Raw genomic sequence first — 23454 nt, 5'->3', positions numbered from 1 at the left:
AAATTATTCCAACATTCTTATATACACAGTCTTTTGAAGCAGAGTTCTTATATGTCAGATTGAAGACAGCCTCAAACTATGAATGGTGCTACAAAAGGAAAAAGCATTATCTAGCAGGATCTATCAGCCAAAGACTAATGTACAGCCCTAACAGAAGCATAAAAGCAGGATATTACAATGTGGTATTCCCTATCTTGCCTATGATTTTATTTGAATTTCTAGTAAAAGCAAAAATATAATCCAATTTACCCCATTGTCAATGTGTAAGATCGTGGTACTGTGGGATAATGACTGGGAGCATGATTCACTTTGAAAGACCTGGGAGAGTTTTGTCAATCTCAGGTGGTGGTAAATTGCCATTTTATCTTTCTATATATCACCTTAATTTAATTATTCCCTTTGTGGGTAGAAGTGTAAACTTATTTAAATTTAGTGTTTTGAAAGAACAGTGTGGAATATAATACAAATTAATAGTTGTACATTTCTTTAGGTACAAATTTACTTTTCCACCCAACGGCATTGCGAAGGACTCCACTGAATAGTAACATGTTATAAAACATCAATCTAATTCTCCAACAAATATCAGCAGTCTGCAAACCCCACTTTTACCATACTTTAGGGAGCAATTTAGGAATATTTATGATTACTTACACTCTGCTTGCAAGTAAAAAAAAAAAGTCTTATTGACCAAACTCAAGCGATAATCTGCTCAAAGTTCCTCAGAGTTCTTACAATGCACGAACATTTGTTTGTCTACTTCTCACAAACAGCACGGTTTTTCATGTGTCACAATCATTCAGCAAATTATGAACTTTGTTATACCTTAACATTATAAATTTTTAAAAAGCACATTCATATTTCTACCACAAAATCTTGTTTCTATTCTAATTTGAATCAACACAATAATCACGGAAAGTAAGAAGTAAAAAATTTTACTTCTCCAAGCTTTGTTTCTTGAATCCATAATTTTTATATATTTTAACAAAGTTTTCCTTTGCCAGTTTTGGGTAAATATTATGTAGCTCAAATTTAGCATCTCTTTTCTCCACACTCTTACAATCTCCCTGTGTACACCCACCACACACACAATTCCTCTATACTTCTTAGTTTGCTATAAAATGTTTTCCTAAGATATTCATTTTGACACAAAAGTTAATGAAGGACATGACAAACTCTTTTCATTTAAATTTAATTAAGAGAATATATTCTGAAATTAAATGCAGATTAATATTAGTAAATTTCTATAAGGGTGAATTTACTTTTCCACTTCAAAACCAGAATAAAGTAAACCAGTTCATTTCAGAAAGAAGGCAGAAGCATTTTTTAAAAACTCTGTAAGAATGTATGCAGTATTATCATACGTATTTATATGTAATCGTATTGCAGGTATATGATAGTAGATTTAGGAATAGAGTTTTTAGAATAATCATCACCTGGGCTGCCTAAATTATTTTTGAAAGACTGCTTTCCCTTAAACCTGACTGTACAACAATCTATATTTAGGTCAGAGCAAAAACATAAATGTGCGTAACTTGACATGTGTAATCTTTTCATTTTGTCTGATGATGATAAAGAGGAAAGCCATTATCCTAACTCTGAAGGCCACTCAGAGGGAAACTGTCTGAAGCATAGGGAAAGGGACTACCCTGTCATACCCCTTCTGATAGGGATAACAAGCAAACATTTTCTCCCTGACACAACTTTGCAACGTATGTAGTTAGTTAAATCCTGCGAGTACATATTTTTTTAAAGTTGACTTTAACAATAAATAGTAACCAAAAAATAAAAAATAAAAAAAATAACAGTGGCGATTTTGTATTCTAGTAGTACTTTTACCCTGGAATTAAACAGCAAATTTTCTTTCCAAAAGAGCATGTCACTGCTAACCCTGTGCATTTTTGAAAGCTATTGCCACAAAGACACATTTATAAAATAAGCCCCACTTGTTAAAACTGTAACATTGCCACCATCACTAGAGTTTCACCTTAGTGACTTAAATAAATATACATAAAGTAATAAACACTATATGTTTTATAGAGTTCTGTGAACCAGAAAAAAAAAATCACCTTACTAAATAACCTCCTGGCAAATGCAAAAGAAAAGCTAAATTTGGTTTGCTCATATTTTCTGAGTCCCCAGAATATAAAAAGCAGTGGGGGAAACCTTATTTAACTGAAAGACTTTTGCTTATTTCATTTTCCACACTGGCCTTTCTGGAAAGTAAGGGGAAAAAAAGTATTAAACAGGAAGGAATGAAAGAATTAGAAAACGGCAATCAATATATTCTATGTTTTAAGATGACCTTGACAGAAATTTTTCTACTGACCAAGGTGAGAGACTGAAAATAAGCTCTGTAAGAATCAGACAGGATGGCCTGCTATCCCAGGTGGTCAAATGTCCAGCAAGTAAGTTAACCCTTTTGTTTTCTTGACGGTTAAGTGATGGTAAAAAAAAACTTTCCATGCTACTGCTGTTAGATGCCTGTCATGTCAAATGTTTATTCAGAATTGAGGGATAGAAAATATTAATGGCTACTGTCATATAACCAATGTTAAAAAATATATTGTTTCAGACTTGCTAATATATAATGGGCATTTTGTAAAGTTTGAGTATAATTTTCGAGTCATCACCTGGATGCTATCAATAACAACAACACTTATTTTAAATAGCCCCAAATTACATACAGTTGAGTAAATTTTAATTTGTTTTCATTTAAGGTCTTCTAAAGTTGAGGCCAGCATGCTGAAGAAAAATATTAAACTATCTATAACCCTGTGTCAACATATGATGCTACTGGGAATGGTAAGTGAATTAATTTTCCAAGGAAAATTAATTACTTATGACTTACAGTTGTAAAAGCAAACAACGTAACTCTGGATTAGGGCACGTTTAATTTCTGTTTGTAGTAGCGATTAAATTAATTTCATTTAATTCGTGGTATGTAATGGAAAGCAGAACAAAAATGAAATTCTAGACAATGGCTGACATAGAAAATGTATATATTTATGAAGCCGGGGAAAAGGTCATGGATATTAATCACTGGATAACAGACCTGTATTTTTAATGGCCCTATAATAATGGGTTTTTATAGCATCATTTTTGAAAAAGTATTATCAAATAGAAAAGTCTAACACAGAGAAACAAAATATAAAACTGCAACAATATCCTGTAACATTGCCTAATACTCTTCCCTGTCACCCCAAAGAAGGCCACTGGAATAAGGATTTACACATCTTTTATTTATAACTGAATAATTTTTGTCCACACAGATTTGGGCAGCTAAAATTAAAAATACCATTTACATGATTTGCGGATGAAGTTCTTAAAATTACAACTTTTTTCCCTTGATACCCAACTACTAAAGTGCTTTGAAAATGGATCATCTGTGATTCATTTGACTGAATTATGCACCTGAGCACTACTAGGACAACAGATTTTGGCCAAAAGAGCCCTAAGAATACATGCACAGCTGTGCATATGAAAATATTCACCTTTTATATGCCATCACTTCCTACCTGCTGCAATTAAGCTAGAAGTAATCTTTTTATTTCAAATCTCAACTTCATGGTATAGCTAATATTTTAAGATAAAGAAATAAATCTTGCCTTGATACTAACTGCAATTAAATAGTTTAAAGTAATATAAGAAATGTCATTCTCATGGTGTATGTTAAAAAAAAACCCAACAAACACTTCATGTTCTGGTAACAGCCTAAATATTAACTGTCACTAGCCACCTGGCGAAATCACTGACAGTCTAACTCAGCTAACATTTGGGAGCTTTTGACTTCAAGAGACCAAGAAATTTGACACATGCATTTAAACTAAAATATTTTCAATGACTTATGTTTTTAGAAAAAAATGTAGGTGTGACCTTCAGATGAAAAACAGTACAAACACAATGCAAATGAGAATAGAAACTATACTCATACAAAATATGCTTTTCAAAATTTGACTTTTTACAAATTTTAAACTAAATTATTCCCTTTCCTAGTCACAGCTCATATCTCAAAAAGCACTTACTATTCACATATTCTCTTTTAAAATAAAAATTAATTTATGTAATATCTTTGAGATCAAAGAGAAAATAACATATTCTAAAATCCATTATAATTTTAAACCTATCAAACCAAGGAGAACTTGTGATGTCACTTTGGAGTTTATGAAAATAAAAAATTTTGGCACTGTAGTTTTTAAGGGGATTTTTCTGAACTATCTCTGCAATGTCAAAAGATTAATTGAAGAGAGAAACTTTTCCATTCCGAGAGAAGCTGTGACCTGAGCGTGATTAGAAAACATTTGTTTTATTTTGAAGGGTAAAACTAAATGAAACAACAGAAGCCTCACCTTTCTGGCTTATTTTCCTAAAACACAGGATTACCTTTATTTCAAAATGTGCTTCACTCAGCATAAGCCAGACTGAAAGCAGTCTGTTTACAAAATGGCCTAAATTAAGTCTCTTTAGAGTAGGAGGTACATTCAGCTATTTTTCTGCTTCTAAAGCTACCCAGAAGACTGAAACATCATCTTGGACTGTCTGACAACTTTATTTCCTTTCACGCTTGGCTTCAATATTAGAACAGTGTTTTAAGAAAAAAGACAAAGACAGAAACAAGCAACTATATCCTTCTTCATCAGAACAAAATCTGTCCTGTTATCCACATCAGTGCTGCCTTACTACATTTTTGAAAACAGAATGCTTTTCAGATTGGCAGTGGAGTCTACAAGAGAGGGAAGAGTTACACCAATACTTCCTTTTTAGAACACACACAAAACACCCTCTACATTCTCTTAAGTCTGAAATGAACTTCAGAAGTCTCTTCAGGTATTTTATTACAACTCACATTCATATTTCAGTAGAATGACTACAGGGGAATCACTAATTTTTTATGTTAACTATGACGTTTTGGCAAATACTATATGACCAACTATAAATCCACAAGTCTCAAATACTAAAGAGTTGGTAATTACATGATGAGAAACAGCTTGATTAGGGGAGAGGAAAGGCAGGCTGTCAACAAACAAACAGCTGTTTCTTATTGCCAACTGATAACCAGATCGTGCATCCCAACAAACTAAATTAGAGTTTGTTTCTGTTGTTGCTGCTGTGTTTGTTTTTAAGCATTCTACCCTCTTCCACTCCCACCTCCAAAATACTGAGTCAATTTAGAAGTGAACCACAACAAAAGAATCAGATACACAAGGATAACAAGTAAAACACTATAGACTTACAAAAAATTCTGTAGGTAATAACTAACAGAAGTTTAAAGTGTACTTTCCAATTCAACTTCAAATGCCTATCTTTCCCTGTGCAACACGTCCTGTCATTACTATTTATAAGAGGCAGGCAATGGGCCTTCACTTCCTCATTCCTGGATTATGACCACAGCAACGCTGCCACTCTCTCTGATCCTTTGTTTTGGAAGCTTTCCCCATTGGCTGCTTCTGTCCTTCCTTTCAGCAGAAAGGAATGAACATGCTTATACCTGCCAGGTGTGAACTAAATGACCTTGAGGGTCCCTTGTAACCTGAAATTAAATGATTCAGCAAATATTTGATAAGGTTAGCATATGAATAAACAACAGGAATAAATAGGACCTTAACATCAAAGGTTTAAACAAAGAACTACTAAAGTGAATGAAATTTTTTTGATTTCACTTCATGAAATCACTTTCACATATGCACCTTCAGGCACTTCCATGTCTAATTTTTTTCCCTTTAACACTCCTTCAGAAAACATATGGGTATCCTTATCTTATTTTCCAAGAAGGTAAAATTACTTTCCCAAGGTGACATGACACATGAGTAGCTAAACCAAGGTCCATAGCTCACTTTGGTGTCCAGGGCTCTGTGTTCTTTCCACTAAACCACACTGAACAAGGATGGTGCCAGTGAAAATGTTTCTGAAATTTTAGTTTAAAGCAGGCTCCTGTCTACGTAAGATCTTTATCTCTCAGGGAAATTTTCACTAAACACACCCTGAATAACCCAACTGCAAGGATGGGCATAGGTCAATGAGCAAAGTTATGTGCCCAAAGTGTGACTAACCAAGTATTCTAATCTAGAGTCCAAATTTCCTTTTACAAACTTAATGATAAACACGGGATTTATCCACAAGAAAACACGTCCTGGCTCACTGCCAACTTCCATGGTCCATTTTATTCACAATCATGCCCTGACCATCTAGCTGACTGGGCTGGATGTCTTCTGCATTCTGCTGCCATCACTGGGTCAGTGTTCAGTTAATGCTAATTCTGGTAGCGTGCCCGTAAATTTGTTATTTTGAAAAACTAAAAAAAGTTGCTTAAATTTGTCAACACATATCCGAGTAGGTTTCAAATCGTAAACGAGGTTTGGATCACTTTTTTAAAAGCCTGGTTGTATTTCACACCATATGAGGGGGGCTCTGAATGAGGAACTAGGGAACAAACCACCTCTTCAAAAGGCAGCTCACAGGAGGTTGGAAGGGAGTCGAGGAAACAGGCACATAGCAAGCAGGCACAGAAGGAAATGCCAAGGAAGGCAGGGAAGAGCAAGGATACACTTGAAATTATGGCTTCTCTATTATCTATGTTTTAAAAATAACTTATGTTCTGCATTGGTTTGTGGTGGGCATTTAGAAGGGAGAAAGGAAGAGTAACAGACTTTTCAAAACCAACTCCCAAGAATAACTTCTTAAATCTCAACGTTATAAAAAGTAGCAAAACCATTATGAACACAAATCCTCTTTTAAAAATTTAAATGCTGGCTTACATAGTATCAAACATAACTCTCTTGAAATGTCCAGGACATAGTTTAATTCTACTAGTGAAGACACCTGAACGTTTGAGAGGCCCAACCAATGCCATTAAAACGAAGTTTTGCCTACAATCCAATTTTAAAATGAAATTTCTACCTCAATGTGGGACTGTCCATGATCATTACTAATCACCACGATGGAAGCAGTTTTAAAGTAGATACAAAGTCACCAGGAATGACTGGTCATGATGACCGAATAACAACCTAACCAGGCATGCCAGCGCTCCCTCCCGGTCTACCCTGTTTACAGAAACCACAGGCGTGGACCTCTCTCCTCCATAGCCTGTCTTTAAACTACACAAATAATGTTTCTCCTGGACTTTGTCAACTCTCCTGGGGAAGTGTTATGAAGGAATGACATAATTTTTAGAGTAAATGTAGGGATCTGAAGAGAAATGTGGTGTGCCACTCCAAAGAAGCAGAGATAAAATATAAAACTGATTATTATCCTTCCTTTCATGGAGACTTGTAATGTTCCAGATATAAAATACCTTAATTGTTGGCAGTTAAATGGCTTACTGATTTCCAAGTCTTCCTGTCTGTTAATGGTTGGTACTTGGCACACGTGGAAAATGACGGAGTCTTTCAAAAATATTGCTGGGAAGATGACCTGTTTTCACTCTCTCTCTAGGCAGGTTCACATCACCAGATGATGCTGGATATGGCTCCACTCCAAGGAAAGCAACCTTTTCTTGGTCTTTCAATGGCTGTTTATGAGTATACAACAAGTGCTTTCTATACACTGCAAACTTGTTAGACAGACAAGTCCCTCCGTCAATCCCACTCTACAGTGCGTGTGCTTCTGTGTGGTACACATCCCCACCTTCTCCCATAACTGACGCCCCCCCTACTTTTAAACCTCAGAGATTTAACCGCCTCCCCCCAACTTTTAAATCTCAGAGATTCTCTTACAAGATATTAATTTTCTTTCCCACTATGGATCTGCTTAAAAATGCATCCTACAAGAGGGAAGAACAGGTGCCTCATTTTCCTTGACTCTTATTTGACTTCAGATAGTTATTGTCATTCATTGAGAGCTTAGAATATTGACTTATTCTGTGGAGTCCTCTTCTGAGATAGATGTGGGAGATACTCGGAAGCTAAAAAGATGCTACTCACTTCCCTAATGCCCTAACGTGTCGTTCCTCCTCCCTTTTTTCTCTTCAGTTTGCTGATGAGAGCTGTTTAGTTCATTTACTAAGCTTTTATTTTCCCACAATAAAATGAAGAAAAGAAATAGAGATTAAAAATTGTACAAAAACATTACAGAAAAAAAAGGAATCATTTTGCAGATAAACTTCATGTTGTGGCATTGAAAGTTAAGGTCCACAAATCAAAATGCAGTCATTTCTACAGAGCTAGGCTTTTTCACTGCACTCCCAGTGAATCACGCTGTGGTTAGTTGAAAGTGCTGTTCACATAATAAATTAACCACCTCATTTCCTTCATCACCAAAATATACACAGCGCCCTCATACAGATTTGTTTTAATAAAAGTAATAAAGCAAGCCCAGAGGTTATGGCTGTTATGACATAATCACACCTCTGAGATTTAAAAACACTCACTTGCACATCATGCCTCAAAAAGTCTTTGCAAGTCCCCTTCCAACAAAACCGAACTGCATTCATACCCTCTGGCCCCATGTATTCCAAATAAATAATGAAACAAAAGCCTTGTATATGTCAGAAAATTCTCCCTTTCAATTATGCATTTGAAAAGAATATATACTTTTTAATAATACAGTACAATAAACAGCTTGGGTGCCCTGATCTAGATTATTAAAGACAACACATCAGCAGAGTTAAAAGTACACTAAGAGGAGATCGAAACCATCCTGGCCAACACGGTGAAACCCCGTCTCTACTAAAAAAAAAATACAAAAAAAAAAAAATTAGCCGGGCGTGGTGTCGGGCACCTGTAGTCCCAGCTACTTGGGAGGCTGAGGCAGGAGAATGGCATGAACCCGGGAGGCGGAGCTTGCAGTAAGCTGAGATCATGCCACTGCACTCCAGCCTGGGCAACAGAGCGAGACTCAGTCTCAAAAAAAAAAAAAAAAAAAAAAAAAAAAAAAAAGTACACTAAGAAGGCTGCCAACTTGCCTACTGTCCCACCCAAAAATAGATTTTTTAAGGTTAGTTGTTCAAAATGACAAAACATGCATTTCTGTGGACTGAAAAACAATTTTCATTCTACACGAATCCAGGATAAGTAACTTTTCTTACATGGTAATGATATTTAATTGTTGAGAATAACCTGGGGGCAGGGGGAAATATCTCTTGTCAATATAATTTTCCCTCACTACAGACTTTTATCATTAGAATTCCTTTCCATGATCACCAGAAAGAAAGACACTGTAACACAACTGTCTATAGCATAAGATAGACTGGGCGGAGAACTTTGCCATGAGTGAACCCATATCATAATTCAACGAAGCCACCCTTCCTGTCTCTGTACCACATTATAAAATCACTTTGCAGGCAGGGTTTATTTCCCACTTCAACTCTTATACCTTAGGCCTTCCTGCAGGATTATGCATTTAATGCATACTGTCCCTATAATAATGATGATGTCTTCCCCTTAAATTTAAAATGTAAGATAATCTTACAAGTAATTACATTTGCCTGTGCTATTCTTAAAGATCATGATCAACTCACACTCCAACACACATATATAAGGGAATGAGTTAATCAACATTCCTGAAAAATAGCAAGTATCAGATATTCAGGATACAGTTTTGAAATTCTCATAAGTGGCCCCCCATAGTACTAATACATTTTATTTCTCTTCTCAATTGCTATAATCACCTAGCACAATCTTATATTTGGGTTCTCAACATTTATTCTAATGTGAACATTATTATATTACATGGTTTTTTCCACGAGTAAAGTTAAACATTACATCCAAGATTCTTAGTGTGCCAAATGGTTATCCATATATAATTATATCCCAAAATTCAGCAAAGCAGTAATACCTTTATGAAGGATTAAACATTTTTGGAGTAATCTTATTCCACTATTTTTAGTCTACAAACTATGTATCCACACACAACCAATGCATCCACACATAACCAGTATACTAAAAACTCCCTTAGGAGTATCTGTATCAAACAAAGATAAAATTACTAAGAACTTTCATAACTTACATTTTGATGAATAAGTTCACTTTAAAGGAAAAATTCTATTCCAATGAATCCCACCGCAACAAAGATTTTTCTTGGATAAAGATATTACACTTTATATTGTAAGTCCTAATTACTGATTTAGTCATAATCAAAGAACATTCCTCTATAAGTGCTACCTCTGATCTGTCCTGGTAAGGATTATTTCCACCGAGAACAGAATATGCATTGCAGAGGGGGTAAAGAAATGGAGATGTATGCTAAATTAAAGAACTCTAGTTCTTTCATCCATAGCACTCCTTCTTCACTTTCCTTAGCCATTCTCACTTCAACTACATGGCTGTTCTAATGCTCTCTGGCCCTAAATTATCAAACACCTTTCAAGCAGGTGCTCACATACAGAACTCCCACAGAAAGATCCAAGTCAAAAGAGAACAGAAAGGAGATGAGGTATGCAAGATAGCTCTCTCCTATCCTATTAGGGTTCAAGAAACTTTTGCTTGCCAATTCACAGAAAAATGATGTTCTAGGGTACCTTTTGAAAAGACATTTCATGTCCTCAGATCATTGGTTAAATGGCAAATACAATAAAAAAAAAAACAGCCCTCGTAAAGGTCAATTAATAAAGAGCTGTTAAGTGTCACCTCCATACACTGAATTACACAAAACATTCTATCACAAAAAAAGGGAAAGAATGTGGCATTGGTTATTCTGGTCACTACCTCAGCTTTGAGAGAGATTACATTTTGAATATGTTAACAATGCCTTCACAAGTCCAGCAATTCACTATCAACTAAACCCAAGGGCTTGAAATTCACACACGGAAAAAACACTGAGACACAAAATTGGAGACTGGATCAGTGTTCCAGATCACAGAATGTGTAAATGAGACAGAATATTTTCAGGTAACTGAAGTCTGAACATTAAAGCTCTAAAAATGTATACAAAAGTATAAAAGTAAGTTGTATGCCAAATACAACCTAATAAAATAAGAAAAAAAGGCTATTTATGAAATAATACAGTGGTTTTACCGACATCTTTAAACATTTGTCATAACTATTCTCAATTAATTGAGTACCAATACTCTGTTAAAAAGAAACTGTCATGGTCGAGATTGTACACACACACACACGAGATTGTACACACACACACACACACACACACACACACACACACACACACTCATCCCCTGGTATGGGGGATTTTTTTCTAGGACTCCCTGCAGATACCCAAATCCATAGGTACTCAAGGCCCTGATATAAAACGGTGTAGTATTTGCATTTAACCTATGCTGCACAACCTCCTGTGTACTTTAAATCATCTCTAGATTACTTACAATACCTAATACAGTGTAAAGGCTATTTAAATAGTTGTTAAACTGTATGGTTTAGGCAACAATGACAAGGAAAAAAAGTCTGTACATGTTCAGTACAGATGCAGCTATCCTTTTTTTCCCCTCAATATTTTCAATCTATAATTAGTTGAATTTGGAAGCCCCGGATATGGAGGGCTGACTATATACACACGTATACATATATGTGTGTATATATATATACATGCACACACAGACACACGAATGTGACAGTCAAAATTCTGATGGGAAACGATCCAGACTGCAAGAATACACCACGGTCCCTGTCTGGACAAAAAACTGAAGAAATTCTTACCTTGAACATAAAGAACTTAACACTCTTAATGATCAAAGTATAAGACTGGAAGAAAACTAGAAAGGAAAACAATGATTTTCAACATATTTTCTTCAAAGCAGTTTCATTTAAAAAATATTATTTAACAGTTCAGGTTTAAAATTTTAAGTGAACGCCTACACTTTTTAATGTAAACTTGATTTTTACCAGATTTCCAGGTGTACTGAATGCACGTTACAGTGCATTACATTACAGTGCATTCAAAACACCTGGATCTAAGAAGCATTTGTGACCAGGCTACATTTTCTTGATTTTAAATGAACAAGAATTGTTTTAAAATTAAACACAAAAGACACATTTTCAGTTCTGATCCCACTTCAACAAAAATTTGGAGAGGCTACAAAATTTTATGGTGTGTTTATAATAAAGTTTAAAAAATACAATAAATGGTCAACTATACCAATAATCTACCATGTATTCATTCAGAAATACTTACTGAATATCTACCATGTGCCAGGTCCTGGGAGCTGAAGATACAAGAGGTGGAAACACCCTGCCCTCATGTAAGGGCTTTTATTGCATTAGAAGAGAAATACAGTAAGCAAATAAATACTGTGATTTCAGACACTTAACACTAGCTGTTCTTTTGTGTGTGTTGAGGGAGCAGTTAGCAGGGAGTAGGTTCCTGCTTCACAGAGAAGATAAGAAATGTAGGGGAACAACTCCTCACAGTCCTGCTATCTTCCATCTCTTCCGGGCACCTACTACCCCACAGGAGTCTCTCTGGAGCTCCTCTCCATTTTCTTCCTTAGGCTATTCCTGGAGGCATCCTGTGGATGCCATCTCCTCAGGCAACCAGCTGCCTCCCTCTTCAGCATATTCAACTTCTCACTCTCCACTTCTCCCTCCTCCCAGTGACATTCAACACGTTCAAATCCTGACCTCCTTAAATAACTCTCTTCCTTAAACATTTGTATACACTTGTCTCTCAAATGCTTACCCTTCATTCAGTCCTAGATTTAATTCTTTCAGACTTCTGCCTCCACCACTCCAGTGAAATTATTTTTATGGTCATCATCAACATTTTAAATGGGTAAGTTCACTTTAAAGGAAAATTTCTTTAAAGGAAACATTTAAAATTAAACACAAAAGACACATTTTCAGTTCTGTTCCTATTTCATCTTGGTAGTGTTTTACAATACTGATTTTTTGCTTCTTCAAACTCTCACCCTTAGAAACTGGCATGTCCTAATTTTCCTCCTACATTACATACACTGCAATGTGCACTCAAAACACCTAGAAATCTTGTTAAAATCAGATTCTGATTCAACAGGCCTGAGGTAGGGCCCAGGAGAATTTCAGCAGGGTCTCTTGTTAATCAAAACAGACCAGCAGCACAGTTATCACCTGAGTGCTTACTAGAAACACAGACCGTCATTGCTCACTCCAGGTTAACTGAATCAGAATTTGCATCTTTAATAAAGGGATTTTATATGCATAGTCAAGTTTGAGAAGCATTAGAGACCAGTGGTTCTCAAACCTAAGCCAATAAAACATTACAGGGTCCAATCCCCCAGAATTTCTGATCCTACAGGTCTGGGAAGCAAGTGAAAGAATGTGCATTTCTAGCATATTGTCAGATGATATTGATGCTAGTCTAGTGACTATATTTTCAGAACTAGTGATTCTCTGCCCTGGTTGTACATTTGAACCACATGTGAATTTTAAGAAGCTTGTTGGCATGTGGGGCCCACCCCCAGACCAATTAAACTACAATCTCTGGAGATGTAGCCTAGGTATTTTTAAAAACTCCCCTGCATAAGCTTAAGGTTTCTCATTTAAATAATTTAAGAGTGAGGGAAGCAGGTAGTGGCAAAAAGAAAATAGTATATGATAAATGCTAGTTAAATGACAGTACCATTACTGTAACATATGATACCATAATTCCTTAAACATCTGCTCTACCCAACTCTGCCCTGTATATAAGCACTAGAAATTTGGCAGTCTACAGGTTTGTCATAGGCCACAACTGTCTAAAATGACCATGGGGGAAAAATAGTTATTTAATTCTTAAAATTCACAGAAGAAAAACCTACATTTATGAGATAAGATATTTTTTATGATAGTGTCAAAACTGTCCCTTACAAAGCATTTGACTTCGTGCAACATTAGGGGCTTGACAAAGATTTCTAAGAATATTATGAAGGGAAAGGTAACGTATAATATTAAATGTATATTTAAATTTTCACTAACAATGAAAATAGCTTACTTTTCTGATTATAAGTAAATTCTCATTGTAAAATACACATGTACACACACATACATCAATATATAAGGAAGACACTAAAACCAACTGAAAGCCAAAGTTCCCGAGTTACAGCATCTGTAGCATTTGACCAAGCTTTCCGGCATCTTTTAAAAAAATTATGAAATATTTAACAGAAGTTACAGAGTATAAGCGACACCAACCAGTTTAAGAAATAAGATATTATAAATATGATTGAAACTCCTGGCGTACCTCTCCCAGTTCCCATTTTTCTCTCATTCCATGCCCCATCCAAACTACCATCTTAAATTCTGTGCTTATTTTTATAATCTTACTATATATAGGTATTCATAAATACTATATATTTCTTATTTTTAAATTTTATATCAGCCCCACAATACCGTACATATTCTGCAACTCACTCTCTCTTAACATTACATCTTATGAGGTTTCTCCATATTAATCTAGCAGCTCTGAGTCATTTTCACTGCTCTATCTGTTCTTTCACAGTCTTGACTTTACTAGTATATCTTTCCAGTTTCCACACGATGAGCACAGTATTTCCAAATTTTCACTACTAAAAATATTGCTTCAGTGAATTTTTTTTTTTTTTTTTTTTTTGACACAGGGTCTCACTCTGTTGCCCTGGCTGGAGTGCAGTGGCGTAATCTCAACTCACTGCAGACTTTATCTTCCGGGCCCAAGTGATCCTTTCACCTCAGCCTCCCCAATAGCTGGGACTACAGGTGTGCACCAGCATGCTCAGCTAATTGTTTTATTTTTTTTGTAGAGGTGAGGTCTCACTATGTCACTCAGGCTGTCTCAAACTCCTGGGCTCAAGCAATCCTCCTACCTCGGCCTCCCAAAGTGTTGGGATTACAGGTGTGAGCCACCATGCCCAGTCTCAATGACTTTATTGTGCATGTCTTCTTAGGTTCATTTTAGAGAATTTTTCTAGGCTATATACATTCTGCAACAGAATTGTTGAGTTGAAGAGAATTCTCATCTCCAACTTTGTTAACTTCCAGTGCTCTCCAAAGTGGTGGTACCAATTTATACTGCTACAAATAATGTACAAGATTCCAAGTGTTCCACACGCTTGCTAACATCTGAATTATCAGACTAATTTTTGACAGCCTGAAGGGTTTATGGCTTTAGCGTGCATTTCCTCCATTCATGGTAAGAGAGACAGAATTTTTTTCATATCTTTATTATTCTTTTGTATCTCCTCTTCTGTGAATTGCCTGTTCATAGCCTTTGCCTGTTTTTCTCTGGAATTGTTATTTTCATGTCTTGATTTGCAAGAGACCTTTACATATTCTGTATCATTTATAGTTTATGTGTTGTAAATATAATACCTTCTCCCTGTCTATGGATGGTCTATATATTGTTTTCTGACTGAGAGATGTTTTAGATTCTAATGTAGTAGAATTTACTAATGTTTTCTTTTATGATAGTATTTTTAATGTCATATAATTTTTAAAACGATCATATAATTATTAAACACTGAAAGTACCTTAAAATTTTAGAAATTGTAACTGTGATTTCTGTGCTAACATGAAAACTAGAAGGTGAACTTGAAACTGAAATGGATCTAGTTTCACTGCCAAGGTCAATGACATACACAGAGTAAGCAAACAAAAGATAAAGGAAATTAGATATGTCATTTTAATAATTTAAGGCATTATTGGTAAAAGGTTCTCCAAATCATGCTATCATTTCACATTTCTTTTAAAGATAAGTAATGGTGTTACACTAGGTTATGTGTGTGTATATATGGCTTATTACATTGTTGGTGATTTCTAGGAACTTGAGAAAACTAAAGCTAGTATTTCAACATAGGAAGCATAATTCATCCTGAAGGGAAAAATACTCAGAAAAGAAATTTTAAAACTTGAAATTTAAGGAGTAAATAGCAAATTCTAACACATGAGTTGGGTTCATACACCTAGTCAAGGTCAATTACTTGTTTTCCTTCAGTTAGGTCTCTGCTTTGTCACAAGTGAATGAAATATCTGAATTGCAAGGCTAAGTCTGAATTTCACTCATAATACCCTGTAAAGCAAAGATTCAGTACAGCCCATATCCTGGGCCTTAGAGTCGAGGGACAACATTGCAAAACCATTTTGGCAGAGAATTCACCTGTGTAAATAATGCCTCAGTTTTAGAACAATTTCCTCTGTTTCACCTTTGTGTTTTCTCTATTTCAAAATACTGCTTTTGTGTATGGGGCAAAAATCCAGACAAAAGTCACCTAGGTGACCCGGCATAGGACAGACTCTTTTCTGTATCCCACTTTACAATGATAATTAAGGAATTAAAATGTTTTAAAAGATTTGAGCAAACACTGTAGAACAGGCAAGAAACCTTACTTTATTTAGACCTAAACTAAAACTCCATTTAATAATCTCTACATGTTGACTATAAAACAGTTTAAGTTGTTTTTTATTTTTTTGATTTGTTTTTACATGGAATTGATCCCACAGAGCAGGAGTGAAAGAAAATGCAAATTCCCACCTTTGAGGTTTTACCGTGAAAAATTTCCTTGGGAAGATGATTTTCCTTTTACAGTAACTGTTCGTTATCCACAATAATGAAGAATAAAGATGGCCTGGATATAGAATCCAATAAGAGTTCCAAAAACTTATTTTGGCCAACCATTTCATTCTCTATCATCATCAAATGATCTAACAGAGAGGCACAAAAGGAGGAAAGAGCACTGTTCTGAGTCTTTCCTACTTTACTGTGTGTGTTCATTACCAAATGGAGGTGTTAATGAGCATGAAAGTATCGAAAACACAGTCCGAAGAAGAAAAAATTATCAAGTAAATCGAATGTATTTAAGCTGTGCTTTCAGGATATGACAAGGCCAAGCTAAACCACCATTCCCCACGTCCCAGAGAACTCAACAGAGCCAAACCTGCATCATCCTGCTCTCACTCTGGAGTGTTTTCTTGGGAGTGACACCAAGCCACTTTCCAGCAAAGTCTTTAGGGGTCAGTTAGGGATATGTTGTCATTTGACCACACTGGCTGCCTCTCTCTCCAGAAATAATGACAGGCATGTGTTTTTAAAATCACCTCTCCCCATTTTCTAAGACAAGGATTGGAACGCTGCCTTTAGCATTTTAGCTGTTATTAAACCAAAAGTATTTTAGTTTCTATTGAAATAATATTATAGCTTCTATTATTTCATCTATTTAACATTCTCTCTGAACAGCTTTCGTTTTTTAAATCAGCAATGTTTGTCCATCTACTCATATCTTAAATCAAAACGAAAATAAGTATTAAGTTTATACTGAAAGCACTTAGAAGTCCAGACTAAAAATAAATTCAGTCCCACTCTGATTGTAAGGGAAATCTATTAATGGCTATACATTTTACAACAAATTTTTCCTAATACATATTCACTATAGGAAGTTTGAAAATCAAAAAGTGAAAAAAAATCACATCAACCAAAGAAAAAATATCAGTCACCTGCTTAGTTTTTCTCTTCAATGTAAACACATGCCTACATTTTTAAAACACAAATTGTTTTTATTCTAGATCAACAACTGTTCAAATTTAAAAATACTACAAGAGCAATTTCTCACGTTATTAAACCTTCCTTGAAAGCCTGTTTAAATAGTTGTATATTTCAACTCATACTATAATTTTAAAAACTATTTTGCTATTGTAGTTGCTTCTAATATTTTGCTATTACAGCAAACTTGTGTATGAATCTTAACAGCAGTTCTTATTGTCTTAGAACTAGCTAAAGGGAGAACTAAAATAAATGCATTTTTACAAGTGCATTTTAATAGGTATTAACTATTTGCTAGAAATAGTAATTTAGACTTCTACCAGCAGTGTATATAAATGTTCACCTCACTGTATCCTTCTGACTTGCACAGATTTTTTCATCTTATTACAACTTTACTTAATTGTTAGGTTGAAATAATAACACCTTTTAAAATCTGGGTTTCTTTGATAGAGAGAAATTTGTATTTCTTCCAAAGTAAATGGTATGTAGTGGCTCTTTACATATTTTATGTAAATGTTTTATATAAACCAACTATAAATGTATATAAATCAAGAATAAAACAAAACCTTAATAATATGTAGTTATCACATATACATATACATTTGTGGCAAATAATTTTCCTAATTCATGACATGGCTTTAAAATTATGTGTTAATAAATGACCCAACAAATCCATTCTGAGGTATACATCCAAGAAAAATGAAAACATACATAAAAACTTGAACAAAAATGTTCACAGCAGCATTATTTATAATACTTGAAAGGTAGAAATAATCCAAAAGCCTACCAACTGATGAATGAACAAAATAGCTCACACACACACCCCCACACATATACACACAATGGAATACTACTTAGCCATAAAAAAGAATGAAGTACTGATACATGCTGCAATGCAGACCACCTCTGAAAACATTATAAGTGAAAGAGGTCAATCATAAAAACCCACATATTGTATGATTCCATGTATATGAAGTATCTAGAGGAAAATAGATTAGTGTTGTCTAGGGCTGGTAAAGAAAGGACAATGGAGAATGACTGCTAATGAATGAGTTTCTTTTTGGGGTGATAAAAATGTTCTATTTTCACAACTCTATGACTATACTAAAAAAATCATTGACTTGTACATTTTAAATCAATGAATTGTATGATGTGCAATTATATATCAATAAAGCTGGGTTTATTTGTCTTTTTAAGAGATGGGGGGTCTCACTATGTCATCCAGGCTGGAGTGCAGTGGCTATGCACAGGCATGATCATTGCTCATTATAGCCTTAAACTCCTGGGCTCAAATGATCTCCTGCCTCAGTGTTCTGAGTAGCTGAGGCCAGGTGTGTGTCACCATGCCTAGCTTCAAGCTGTTTTTAAAATGTATATATTAATATGGTATGGTCTACTAAGACTCCTGCAAAAACAGTGAATTTGTCTCATCTAATTTTTAGAAAAGTTTGTAATATGCATAGTTCTTGAAGCTATGCTGTTAGGTAACAGATTGCTCAGGGCAATCATATTTTCTTGGAAGACTGTTATTAACATGAAATATCTTTCTTTTTCCTATTTAATGATTTTGCCTTAAGTTCTATTTTGTCTAAGGTCAACATTACTATGGCTGTCTTTTTCATTTATGTGGAATATTTTAATCCAAATCTTTAATATCAAGGTGGCTTTTTTTTTTCTTTAGGAGTGTCTCTTGCACATATATAAGTTAGAGCTGTACTTTATTTTTTAAAGTCTGAAGTTCTACTAATAGGGGAAGTTAGCCCATTCACTTTTAAATACCTATTACTTATTCCTATCTCCTTATATTTTGTTGTTTATTTCCTATACTTTCTTATTTTCTTTTCTCTACCTTTGGATGAAATTATACTTTTTACATTTTACTCTCATGATTTATATTAAATATCTTATTTGTGGTTGTTCTTCATATGTTTCAGGTTATATTTTTAATCAAATTCTAGAGTTAATTTATATCTGAAACTTTTTCCTGAAAAAGAATCTTAATACTTTTTATCATTTCTTTTTCTTCTACTCACCCATGTTGAACTGATCTGATCCAGACTTAAATATTTAAAGATTAACATTATAGATTTTAAAAACCATCAGGCTCAACTACACATTTTACTGTGTGTACATGTTTCCCATGTTATGTCTTTCCCTTCTTTGGACACTCCCCTGCTTTTTGGAAGGGAGTACTTCTATAAATTCTTTCAAAGAAGGTGTGAAACAATCAGAGAAGGTTCAAAATTGTTTTTATTTTCCACTCACACTGAATTGATGGTTTACCTGATTTAGAATTATGAGTTCAAAATGTTTTTCCCACAACTTTACAACTACTGCATTCTATCGTCTATCATTTATTTTTTATCAATAATAGGACTGATGTCAATCTCATTCTTTCCTTTGCAGATAAACTGTTTGCTCTCTGAATACTTTTAGTCAGTTCCTCTTTATCACGTATTCTGAAATTTCATAAGCAGGCATTTAGTGTAGGCCTTTTGTTATTCTTTACTTCTGCATTCATAAGGTGTTTTCAGAAGACTTGTCTGTCTTCAGTTCGGGAAAATTTCCTTCTATTATTTCTGTGATTATAACTCCATACTATTTCAATTTTACATCAGATGAACGCTGAAGGTTTAGAATGTCCTCTGTATCATGTGACTTTTTGTTCACGCTTTCCACCTTTTTCAGTTCAAAACTGCATTCTGAAGGAACTCAACCTTCCAATTCATTAATTTGCTTTTAACTGTGTCCACTCTATTTAGTCCAATTACGCATTTTAATCCTGATAATTACATTCTTAAATTCTAAGATATTTGATTGGTTTGAATTCATTTTAATACATATTTCTTTATAAATGCAATAATCTCTCTTTTCTCTCTGTGAATCTTACTTTTACTTATTTCAAAGTCTCTGTTACCTATTCATTGTCCCACTGGGTATTACTTTTTGTTTATTAAGTTTGGTGCCTCATTTGTCTACCATAGGTTTTCCTTAAATGTTCAATCATTCTTGGTAGTGAGATCATTTCAGAGTCCCTAACTGTCTGTCTGTGTATGCTGTTTCTGTTTACTATTCCCCACCTCTGGTGATAATGTGGGATATGTGGAACATCATGCCAGGTGTCATGTACATGGCAGGAATTTATCTTCTCAGGATGAGGCTCCTTGAGCTTCCTGACATTCGAAGGTCTCTTGAGGTATCTCCCAGCTTCTCTGGCCTATGTTAAGGTTAGTGCTTTAGCTTGAATTCAGAGTATATTGGGGGAGGAGGTTAGTACAGGCCTAGCTTTGCTATATGTATCTCCTTATCTAATACTTCAGACCCTCTCCCTACTATTTGAATCTGACTAGTTTGGCTCTACCTGAACTGCACCTACCTCAAGAACACAATGATACACAATGATCTGTATATGTTTTGAACTGACTCCACCAGGTTTTATTTCTCCATGGGTGTGATTCCCCATGCTTAGTATCTGTCAGGAATTCCTGAGATTTCCATCCACTAATGGGAGGGACCCTTTCTTGTTTTCCCACGCTGTTATCAATTTATTCAAATAAATATGTATTTATATAGGTACACATGTACACCTTTTCTGTCAACTCATGGAATTAGGAGTTGTGACTATGCAGCTGATGATGGTAGTGTAATTAAAGAATATCATTAATTCAGCCTACCATCTTGATCACATTCTTAGTTTCATTATTTGCTGAACAGTGAGTAGTCCAATGTTAATATGGCTATTTTTTTAAATCTCAGACTCGTATATCCAACTCCTACTTGACATCTTTCCTTGGATTTCTTACAGGCATCTCAAGCTTAACATGTCTAAAACTGAATTACTGATCTTAACCCACCAAACCTGCTCTACTCAAGCATCATCCACATATCAGAACCCCTGGAGCAAACTCTTCATAATTCCTTTTCCCTCACTTATCACCACACAGACCCTACAAAATAGACTTGACTTCTTTCCATCTTTACTGCCATTAACTTTGTCCAAGCACTATTATTTCTCACCTGGGCTAGTACAAGAGCCTCCTAGTTGTTCTATTGCTTCTCTTCTTCCTAAGTCACTCCTCCCAGATCAGCCAGAGCCAATGCTTAAAAATATAAATCAGACTGTGTCACCCCCCCTTGCTTAAAACTCTTCTATTATTACTTCTCACTGTTGTTAAAATGAATTCCAAAGTCTTTCACATTAAATGTTATCTCTGAATCCTAATCTGGAGGTTAGGTCTCTACTATTTACTTAAAGATCTCTTTGAAGTCAATAGCTTATTAGCCTGCCCAGGTTTCATAAATTTGGAATCTTCTCTTTATTCCACTACGTTGCCAAGATGCTCCATAACTTTATCTTGAATGAATATAATTCCTCTTCACTATAACGCCTATATCACAAAACTGTTATAGTTGTACTTTTTCTTTCTCGAGATGGAGTCTCGCTCTGTTACCCAGGCTAGAGTGCAGTGGCACAATCTTGGCTCACTGCAATCTCTGCCTCCTGGGTTCAAGCGATTCTCCTGCCTCAGCCTTCCGCGTAGTTGGGACTACAGGTGCATACCACCATACCCGGCTAATTTTTGTATTTTTAGTAGAGACAGAGTTTTGTCATGTTGGCCAGGCTGGTCTCAAACTCTTGACCTCAAGTGATCCACCTGCCTTGGCCTCCCAAAGTGCTGGGATTACAGGCATGAGCCACTGCACCTAGCCAGTTGTACTCTTTAGATACCAGTCATTTCTATCTACTTGTAGCTAGATCAGTCCCTTTAGCAACTATCTTTCTGAAATGAGTAAGTCCAGTTAAAGGTCTGAATGCCTTAGTCCAACTTGCTATAAAATGGAAATATTCCCAGTTGAATCTCAATATGACAGGTTAATCCAAGCTTTGCTACCATGAGATCTTGGGTAAATGTCTTAAGTACTCCAGGACACAGCCTCTTTTTCTATCAAATGAGGGGGGTAGGGTTACACGAATTCTAAGGTGTCCATATCTAGCAGTCACAGATTCCATGACATAATATATTTCTTTAGAAAAAGTGTAGTATAGTACCTATCATTCAAATCCCATAAAAATTATACGGAAGGAAATACTCTATTTCACATTTAACAGCTTTCGACAAGGAGGAAAATAATTTGACCCAAGCCTTCTGGAGACAACTTCCCCACATACCATTTTGCTATCACCATAAATTCACTCTGCCAAGGTTTAGTGCTGTCTTGAATTGCCCAATCAACACATACAACCTCAAGAATTAAAAATACAGTAACAACAAAAACGAATACTACTATTACCTACCACTTCTCTAATCACACATAAGATCTACTTATCTACTGTGAACATCAAGTTCAATGCATGATATCACTATTGTAATTATTTTAGAATGCCATGAACTGCACCCATGTAAGGTAACAAACTTAATCAACTGAATGGTTTTAGACTATTTTGGGTAACGACCAAAAACGAACTGTAATAATCAAGTAGGAATGAGAAATACAGGAAAAAAACAAGACACGGAAGGTACAAAAAACATTTCCTTGAAAGGTCAATAAAGATCAATAGTTCATACTGGTTTACACAAAGAGCCAACATGTCCCCATAGCACCTCCATTTTAATAATAATATTAAAAGAAGAGGCTCTCTCTCCAAATTAGTTATTAGTTTCATCTAGTGTTTTCATAGTCATTAAATCTGACCACAGTCAATTCTAAGTCTTAATCAAAATCATTAACACCAGAACAACAATGACAAAAATAATTCCCTCCTTCCCTGATGACTTAAAACTCCTACTTCCCACAAACTGTATAACCTTGAAAATGGGAATCTACTCCCACAGACACTTAATTACTATCCCAGGTTTGAGTACAGCTCCTTGTATTGATGGATTTCATAAATTAAATGATCCACATTGCTTTACCTGATACATTCCAACTCCAATGTGCTTCGGCTCAATTTTCACTAGCTCAGCTAATGGATCTTGTACACGCCTTGCTATGGAAACTGAAAGAATCAGAAAACAAGTATGACTTAATGTGAAAAGCAGTACCTAATAATCACTCACATTAGTTCCTCATAAAGTAAGTACTTAATCCTGTCCCTCCTCATCA

At 35.2% G+C, this 23454-nt stretch overlaps 1 protein-coding gene across 1 annotated transcript in view; it reads right to left on the bottom strand.

The window, feature by feature from the left end:
* Positions 1 to 23454, bottom strand: part of SRBD1 (S1 RNA binding domain 1) — a 231114-nt gene that overhangs the window by 70005 nt on the left and 137655 nt on the right. Inside the window, 1 exon segment of the mRNA NM_001133776.1 lies at positions 23265 to 23347. Within this exon segment, the coding sequence (NP_001127248.1) occupies positions 23265 to 23347 (83 nt within the window).

Source organism: Pongo abelii, chromosome 12, assembly GCF_028885655.2.
Source record: "Pongo abelii isolate AG06213 chromosome 12, NHGRI_mPonAbe1-v2.0_pri, whole genome shotgun sequence".
Taxonomy (NCBI): Eukaryota; Metazoa; Chordata; class Mammalia; order Primates; family Hominidae; genus Pongo; species Pongo abelii.
The sequence above is the reverse complement of the archived record's forward strand: the minus strand, read 5'-3'. Positions and strand labels throughout refer to the sequence as shown.